Source organism: Larus michahellis, chromosome 13, assembly GCF_964199755.1.
Source record: "Larus michahellis chromosome 13, bLarMic1.1, whole genome shotgun sequence".
Classification (NCBI taxonomy): Eukaryota; Metazoa; Chordata; class Aves; order Charadriiformes; family Laridae; genus Larus; species Larus michahellis.
In genome coordinates, this window is record NC_133908.1 from 16060926 (window position 1) to 16070034 (window position 9109).

The 9109-nt window shown below is 47.5% G+C and overlaps 1 protein-coding gene across 15 annotated transcripts in view; it reads left to right on the forward strand.

The window, feature by feature from the left end:
- ARVCF (ARVCF delta catenin family member) overlaps positions 1-6565 on the forward strand; it is a 269139-nt gene extending 262574 nt beyond the window's left edge. For 8 of the 15 annotated variants that reach the window (XM_074606704.1, XM_074606706.1, XM_074606705.1 and 5 more), the window contains 3 exons: positions 723-814; positions 2870-2983; positions 4374-6565. In XM_074606704.1, coding sequence (XP_074462805.1) covers positions 723-814; positions 2870-2971 — 194 coding nt within the window. In that variant the 3' untranslated portion in view covers positions 2972-2983; positions 4374-6565. The other 7 variants (XM_074606711.1, XM_074606712.1, XM_074606717.1 and 4 more) reach the window with 2 other exon arrangements.
- The last annotated feature ends 2544 nt before the right edge of the window (positions 6566-9109 follow it).

Sequence of the window (9109 nt, forward strand, 5' to 3'; positions counted from 1 at the left end):
ATCAGGAAAATAAATTGAGATTTGCATTGGCTGACAATGATTCAAAGCAAAGGTTCTGAAATAATTAGAGCCATTTCTTTATAAAACCCTCTCACACTTTTCTTCCTTGCGTTCATTACGCTTTCGTATTGTTTCTTAGTTGTCGGGAGAAAAAACACCGAGAGGTGCTACTTCCTGACGGCAGGCAGCCCGAGACAGCAGGGTTTGCATCAAGATCTCGTCAACCCGCCAGGCCCTTTTTCTCAGTGCTCTGAAAGGGACTCTTCCAAATTAGCCATGTCCCGCTAGTCGTCAGGCTGAGGAAGAGTGGGAACATGCTGCAGAGCATTCAGAGAACGAACACGGCCAATTAATCCGGCTGCTAAGCGAGGAGCACGGGCTTTGGGCTGAGTTTGGAGCTCATTAGCCACAGGGCGCGAGATGACAACTTGCTGCTTTCCTTGGGCACGCTGAAAACTGCAGCAGGCTGGGAGGCAAACAGTGCCGCTCGCTAATGAGTGCCAGCAGCAGGCAGGGATAGAAAAAGAGGGCTTTTCTGTTCTGTTTTAAGCTGGTAAAAATGAAAATTCAGAGCTGGGGCGCGTGTGAAGAGCAGGCTGCCAGCATCTTTGGGTTGTGATGGTTTATTTTATTTTCCTGTTTCTTTGCTGAAGAATTCTGCTAGCAGCAGCTCGGGGTCTGCTCTTATTTGTGCTTCTGACTGTCGTGTTATTTCTCCTCAGATGGGTACTCCACCATCGATCACCGGGACAAGGAGCGCAAGTACAAGACCAGTGATAACACAGGGGATGCCTCGGAGAAAGAACCTTTAAAAGTGAGCTTCCCCTTACTGCTGAACGCTCGTTAGTGCCGTTAAAAGAAAGGAAGCCTGGTGTCCTCAGCAAGAAATAGAGGGCAGTTACTCACCAGAGGGCTGTAAAGGGCTGGTGTGGTTTGTTTGGTTTTTTTAATTTTAGATAAAGGCACCAGACTTAGCGCTTGGCTAACTAGAAATAAAAACAAAGTGCTGCTTTCCGGTGCAGGAGCAAATGCAGGCGATCACTGTATTCTTGTAAATAGATGAGGTTGTAAAAATAGAAAGCGTTTGTTCTGTCGCCCTCGTCCAGGCAGCGTTCCCTGGCCCTGGTGTGTGAGTGTGCTCGGGCTTTGTTCCGAGGGCAGTCACCCAGACCCACGCTGCTCTGTCGCCTTCCGCAGGGGAAGCCGGTGGGAGCTCCTGTGTCTGTGCCGCAGGGGGAGCAGCGTTCGCTCCCCAGCGCTCACTCCCCAGCGCTCATCCATGGGCCTGGCGGTGGGCGTGGGCCATGGAGATGGAGAGAGACCCGCACGTAGTTATGTGCGTGCCTTCTGAAAACAAATTTAGACAACTTTAGAATTAAAAAAAAAAAAAAAACAAAAAAAAACCAAAAATGCAACTTCACAAAGCTTTCTGTATCGTGAGTTGTGTGCATATGTGGCTTTGTAGGCTGTGTGCAATTTCTGTTGCATCGCTACGCCTTTTCAGCAGACCTTTTTAGAAGTTGCGTAATGCTGTGGCCGTCAGTTCTCTCTGGCCTCGAAACAAGCTTGTGTTTTCCCTGGGGGAAGTAATTTCGAGGAGGAAGAGGAGGATTCAATGAAACAAGTCAGTGGTAGGAAACACTATTGTTAGTCTGCAGAAGGCTGTCCTTAATAACCTGCAGCACACTGTTGATAATATCAGAAAATCCAGGTAATTCATGTCTAGTGGAAACAATTAAACTTCGGTCAACTGAAAGGGAAACCCACGATTATTGAACAAGGGAAAGAAAAATGTGATTTGGAGAAAAACATTTCCATAGATGATGAATTAGGAAGGTGTCCTGCTGCACCATCTGCCTGTGTTAACTCACTGGTCGCGTGTTCCCTGCTGCATCCTGCCTGTCCGCGAGGTCGTAGCCCGGAGAATGGCCTCGGTCCAGCTGGACAGTTTTTAAGCACGGATCACTCTTCAGTGTGCCGGTTCTGGGTCTGGCTGCACCCTGCTGGAGGCTGCCCGGTTGGACTTTTTGGGAGATGTTGTTGTGCTCCTTCATTTGTTTTTGGAACTGATGAAACTGAGCCGATGACTCAAGTCGGACAGTGTGCGCCCCTGCTCCGGTGCGGCAAGAGATGGCTCTGCTTGAACCAGGGTCAACGAAATAAACCTCCCAGTTCCCTCATCTCGGTTCTAATGTGTTTTTCAGTGGGAATGGATGCACTAAGTGACATGAGAATGTTGATCAATAGGAGCTTGACAGAAAATGTCTTTCTAAGGGAAATAGGCTAAGGCAGGAAAATTAACAAATACTTGTTATTTTTGCCACTCAGAATTCATTAAAGTGGTCTGACACATCCCTCAAAATCACATCAAGCAGTGTCTGTATGTCTGAAGTGAAACGCAACCCAGAGTTCAGTGAGTAGCTGCTCTGCTCTCATGAGAAAAAGAGAAGCAGCGTTTCACCTCGCCAGTGCCTGTCCCGTGGTCTGTGCTGCCTCTCGGCCTTACGGACGGGGTGACCTGAACTCAGCCCGTCGTCGCCCTCGGAGCCTGCGCTGCCGTGCCCTGCCTTGGGCAGAGCTCCTCTGCCCGTGCTGCGGAACAGAACCACGTCTGTGGGGGCCTCTGCCTCGTGAAGGGCGCGACGGCCGGGGCTCTGGGGCTCCGGAGGGCAGAGCAGTGAATAATGGTGGCAGGGAAGTGTTGCGGATTTGGGTGCTGCAGGTGCTCTTGTCAGTATTGTGCCTTTGCTGATCTTGTTTCTTTCTCTACCACTAATTTTCCCTTGTGCTCCTTTAAGCTGACTTGTTTGGTGGTTTTGTTTGATTAATCCGCTCTGTTTTGCCTTTAACTCCTCACCCTGTGCTGCAGAATGACACAAATAGGAAAAACATTAACAGGAGTAACAGGGCTTCGGTGAATCTGGTGGATGCCCGTGACATTAAACCCCAGCCTGTTGACTCTTGGGTCTAATTTGCATGCATGGTAGGTCCTTTTAATGGTAATTGGTGCTAGTGATTAACTTGTCTCGTGCATGATCTGTATCGCTGTGGAACCTCTTCAAGGCTAACTGCTAACTGGGTCCTTTCAGGCAAATGAAAATGCATTTGAAAAAAAAGTGGTGTTTGTATTATTCAGTGTATCTTTAATGAAATGTAATCAAACACCACTGTTTGATTAAAAAATAACCTGTCAAATAACCAGACAGAAAATTAATATTGTGAATGATGGGTTGTCAGCTGCAATGTGAAAGATTTCTGCTGTTAGGCCATGGGAATGAATTTGAAGAGTATGTTCCTGCTTCCAAACATTTTTTTTTTCCCCTCTTTGCTCATTCTAAGGATTAGCCTGAGACTTAAGGAAAAGCATATCCTTGACTATTTACGGGTGTCCCCTGAGGTTCCCAGGAATTAGGCAGCCCTGCCCATCTGCAGGAAAGCTGCTGGCTGGACGCGAGTTGCTTTGCCCGGCAAGATGATCTTGGTTACACAATAAACATTGACCCACAACTCCCACATCTCGATTCCTTTTTGTTTTTTTTTCCTGTCACTAAAGAAAGGCGCCTTTTTGTCGCTTTCTAGTTCTCTGCCTTCGCCACGTGCCAAGTTCCTCAGTAATGTCACTGGCCTTTCTTTGCTCCTGCCACTGCCAATGTGTCTCCTGCTGTCTTGGTAGACGGCCTGTGCTCCCGTGGGACGCTGCCGTGGGAACAGCAGGTTTTGTGCCGCTGGCTGTGACTGAAGGAAAATCTTCGTGACTGTTGTGAAGGCACTGGGCAACTTTCCCGTCAGAGTGGACAATAGGCCTTTAAGGCCCAAATTCCAAAACATCATTCACTCCCATAATTCCACATGGAAAACACTCACATTAGTGGGAGAGAAAACTCCTGTATGTTACTGGGTGGGGGTGGGTGATTATTTTTTTTCCCCCCTCCTCCTTCATTTAAGAGTCTAGGATAACAGCTAAGTGCGTACAGATTGTTTCTGTCCCTGGATGGAAGCCGCTGCCCGGAGCAGCCGTGGCAGGGCCGGTGCCTGTACGGAGCAGCCCCATCTCCCTTGGCTTCCCGCCAGGGGCCAGCACCGCGCGGTCCCAGCCCAAGGCCGGGATAAATGGATGTGTGGTGCCCGTATGCTTCACTCCTGCACTCTTCCTCTGGGCAGTGAGGGCTCACAGGTGGGGTGCAGGCTTTGAAAAACGCAGTCTGTGCCCGATTTCTCCCAGGCATGCCCGATTTCTCCCAGGCATGCCCTTCCGGCAGCCCATCTCTTGGGGATAGGTTGGCGAGTCCAGTCACTGTCCTGCCACTGGGTGACGGAGATCACCGAGGTCGTGTTACCTGCTGGTATTAATCAGTTTTGACTTTATTTTGCAGGGCTAGAGTCCAACCACATTTTTTTTAATTGAGGGGGAGAAACAAACATTGAATCGACACAGAGGATCTCATCAGTCACCACTGCCATTCGGATTCGGAGGGCGCTGCATCACTGACCAGGCTGCAGATTCCCGGAGGCTGTGGGGAGGCACCACCACCGACTGCCATTGCCCGCCCGGAGCACCATGCCTTACAGCCGACACTTTGCTTCGTAACCCGGTTACATCCCGCAGAAACAGCCCCCACCTCCCCCTCCCTCCTACTCCTGCAAGAAGGAAGCCAGCGAGCACGGAGAGGACCCACGCTTCCAGCTGCTGGCTGCGTTCTTGGGTGACTCTTAGGTGTGGATGGTGCCAGGTCTGAGAAGCGAAGGTGGTGTGGCCGCAAAGGCGACAGCTTCACAAGGGAAAGAGAAACTGCCGAGTATTTGAAGTAATATCGTAGGTGTAGCCGTGAAGATAATAGCACTTTTCTGGTTTGGGGCTCATTGTTTGGTTTTTTTTTTGTTTGTTTGTTTTGTTTTGGGGGATTTCTTTTGAACTGTGAATCTAACATTTTTTAAAGGCTTTTTGAAACACGTTTAGGTTTTCTTTATTATTTCCACAGAAAGTGCAGGAATGTTGAGTGGGTTTATTGGATTTCGATGAAGGGAGGAAATGCAGAACAAAAACTATTAAACGCTGGTCAAATGAACTGGAGAGTGGATGACGATTGATGCAAGCTGTATAATCTGCTTTTAGAGTGAGCTATATCAATCACAGTGCTATATTATCATTATAATCTGGTGTACAATACTTCTGCCTTTTGAATTCTGTAATGGCTCTGTTTTTATTTCCACATACTGAAAAGCAGTTGACTGAAGGTTTCAGTGTCCCTGGCTCAGAAATCTATGCTGAGAAATGGAGTTGGCTGGCTCTTCATTTTCTTGTTCTCAGAGATTGCAATAAGGAGCTTTTACATTTTAGATGCACCAGTGTCGCATTGGTGATGATTAACAATTTTGTTTGCCATAGCTGTTAACACATTGGAAGAAAATAGGAGCTTTTTCGTAGGATGTCTTATTTTAAACACGCTATAAATTTTAGGTGGGTCTGTCACTTATATTTCATGGTAAATTTACCACTGCTGGATCCATGTTTGCTTTGGGCTATAGATCCTGATGAAAAATGCCACAAAGGGAACTGGTTTGGCATTTTCTAAATCATCATCATGATTTCTGCGTTCCTTTGGTTTTGTTTTGAGATTACATATTTCGTTTGGTGTGAAGATCTCCCACGTGCATCGGTTCTCCTCTAAGATGCCAAGGCCTGCTTTGTGTAAGGGGGAATTTTTACCTCACGAGAACGTGCTCTGCGTGTACGGTGTCCGGTAACGCCGGGCACAGAATGGCTTCAGATCACTGACTTTCTCCAGGCATTGGTGACACGAGGGCAGCAGATGAGAATAGGAAGCAAATGTCTCACTAGTAGCATCAGAGGACTTTTGCTGATTTTATTTGATTGCCACATGTGGTTTTAAACAAGCTCCTAAAAACGGTGTGACTGGAAAGCACATTTTTGAAGCTAGCAAACATCATTTGCGGTTTTCAGTGCCTGCCGTTTCCTTTGTAATTAAAAAGGAGAAATATCAACAACCTCACCTCCCCCAAAATATTACTGTAATAGTAAACGTCTACAATTTTTGTAAAAAAAATTTAAAAACTTTTAAAAAAAAAGCAAGTACCAAGAGCTTTGTATCTTCTTGAGTATATTGAAAATTTGACATGAATACATATATATAAATAAATAAAAAAAATCTATATATCTATATATATATATTGTTGTGCAGAGGATAGGTTAACAAAACCATGTAAAGTAGTTTGCAGGAGAGGGAAGCATTTGTTGATTCAGGGAAAAAGACTGATGCCAGAAGCTGTCAGTGATTTGGATGATCCATGTGCTCCTTCGCACCCTCCCGTTCTGACCCTCATCTTCCACGAACACTGCAGCAGTCGCTTCTGCATCCCGGGGAAGGTGAAGTTGCTTGGAGCAAACTAAGATAGCAAAGATTTGTGGGTTTCGCCTGCATGAGAGTCCTGTTGGGCCAAAGATGCTCAGCGGATCAAGGGAAGCAAAGCGATAGATCTGTGATTCTCTGCATTTGTGTTGGGGCGGTGTCTCTGTGTGTGGACATAAAGTGTGGCGATGAAACCAGATCCATAGTCTGACTGTATATTCTATCAATGGTGCTCTTTTCATACTTGTTCTGCCAATACGCGGAGACCCTTTTAACCAAGCTACACAGAAGAGTTTTATATCACTTTTGGTTATGTACTTGGTGTATTCTTTTTGTATATGAAAGGATTTTTTTAAAAACGTTCAGTAATTAGCAATGGAACCTGCTTTGTAGCTGATTAGAACAGTGTCAGAGAAGGGCCGTGCTGTCAGTCTGTCCCTGATCTACTTCAAACCACATATTTACCAAAGGAGTCTGAGCAAAAGTTCACTTAAAATAAAGACCTGACTGTTGAAAGGAGTCTCTGCTAAGACTTTGTGATTTAGTTACTGTACAGGTATCTCAAAGCCAGTAAGAGGTTAACAGAGAAAACTGCAGGAAGGGGGAAGTGAAGTGAGTAGGGGCCAATTATGTCCATGACCTGCTGTCCCAGGCACCCGGTGGCTCCCCGTGGGGCACCACAGGGACACTCGAAACCTGGGCTGGAATCGGCTTTGGCCTCTGTCATTAGTGGGCTGGCAACACTGAGGAGTGTTTGAGGAGCAAATTCAGACTCTGTCCCACTTTCCCCCAAAAGTCCGTTTTGTATTTACGCTGCATCCTGTGATAAGGGGCCTCCCGGGCAGGTTGGACGCGTTGGCTGCCCGGGGCCGGTGTAGAAAACTCTTCTTTGTTTTCCTGGGGGTAAGTGTTTGTGGCAGCCAGCGTAGGTGTGAGCTGACAACATGGTTTATTGCTAAAGACAAGCAAAAGGTGGTATATCAAGAAGTCAAATACCAAGTCCATGTGCCAAGACTTCCCCTGGGAATCGCACGTCTTACCCTGGCCCTTCCCATGCCTTACAGTAACGAGGAATTCCCGAGTATGTAGCAATAACCCATCATTTACATTACTGTGGCTTTTTCTTCTCACCAAACGGTTGTTTGGATGCTGAGGAAGGAAAATAGATTGGAGGTGATTTGCATGTGAGACTATTGCCTTGTAGTATCAGCCCACCAGCTGAAGTCCAAAGCAAGATACTTTGAACCAGGTCTGGTGATTTAATGTCCTTTTACCTGTGGCCACGAGCGCGCTGGTGGGACGTGTGCCCATGCCTGCCCTTACCTCGCCCCTCGTTGGCGCAAGCGTGACCGGCTGCTCGAGCTCTTCTGGGATGTGTGGGTGGATGAACCTGTAATTGTTGTATTTTGGCAGCAGGGACTGTATGTAAGGAAGGGAAAGCGGCAGTGTGTGTGACTAAAGCTGCAGTAGGTCTGGAGTCTCCTGCTCAAAGGCAGGCAGCGTTTTTTAGGGCTCAGGTATGTGACCTCCTCTTTTTCCGTTGGCTCTGCTGTGAGAACTGGAGGGAGTCTGCCTGCAAAGGGCTGGGGTAGAAGAGATTTCTACCTGCCGAAGTTCTAATGGGAAGGATGGCTGTGGAAGGAAGCGATGGTGTTGCAAGGCTCCTGCTAAAGAGGAGGAAGTTTGATGGCCCAGTGAGGGCTGAGATAACACAGGGGAGAGGGAGACTTCTGATGGCAAGCAGTTACTGCAGAACTTCATTCCCAGGGAGGTGGCTTGCACGTCTCCTGAGCATCTTCACTAAGCTGTGGAGGCGTAAAAAAACTTCTGTGTGTCAAAACTCCCCTGGAGAAACATCAAGTTTGCCTCTTGAGTGTGTGAGCAATTGTTCTTGTGCTTACAGCTCCCCAGGTTGGTCTGTCTGTCTGCAGAATCCGAGGAGGAGAGTGGAAGGGCAAGGCTTTTGGTTTCTGTCTTAGAATTAAGTAGCAGTTTAGCCACAAGTCTGACTTGACAACTCAAGGTGTGTCGCCAGCTTGAAATGCTCCCCAGTGAACAGCTTGGGCAGCCGTAGCTCCTGGTCTTCAGTGTCTTCTGGGCAGAACAACTGCCAGTGTTCACTGCAAACCTTGTCTCTGTTGCCAAGTCATCACAAAGGGACTGAGTTGGGGGCTAGGAACTGGCTTGCCGAAATGACATGTGGTGGTACGTTTGTTACAGCAGATGAGCAAGTTCTCAAGTTCTTGCCAGTTCTGAGGAGGAGTTTTCAGTGACGCTTTCTAGCGTGCGAGGCTTATCCTGGGCAAAGCAGTTTTCACTCCTAGAGCAGTTCCATGAGCTCGAAGGTGGTGAGTTACCTTCTGTTACTTGCCTTAACGTTGAGCACGTGGGCTCAGCTGCCCGTGAGAGGCACATCTTCAACCCTTGGGGGAAGCAAAGCTTCAGAAGCCAAATGGGCACATTTGAGTGGTTATCGCCTCTTCTGCGGCCCGCCCACCCGCTCATGGAAACCGTAGTGTGCCAATACCTTCAGCCAGCGGTTCCAGGCTGCTGGGGCGGAGTCGTGCTCTCACAGTTCTTGAAGGTGTTTATATAGGCATAGTTTCTTGCAAAATTTCTTTGTTTTGATGTCCCTAAAATCTGGTGTTTCCTTATCTGCGACAGATAAATTCTCTGATTTATTGGTACAAAAACTAATCTAGTGCATTTAAGGGGGAAGGTATTGTGAACGCCTTTTTTTT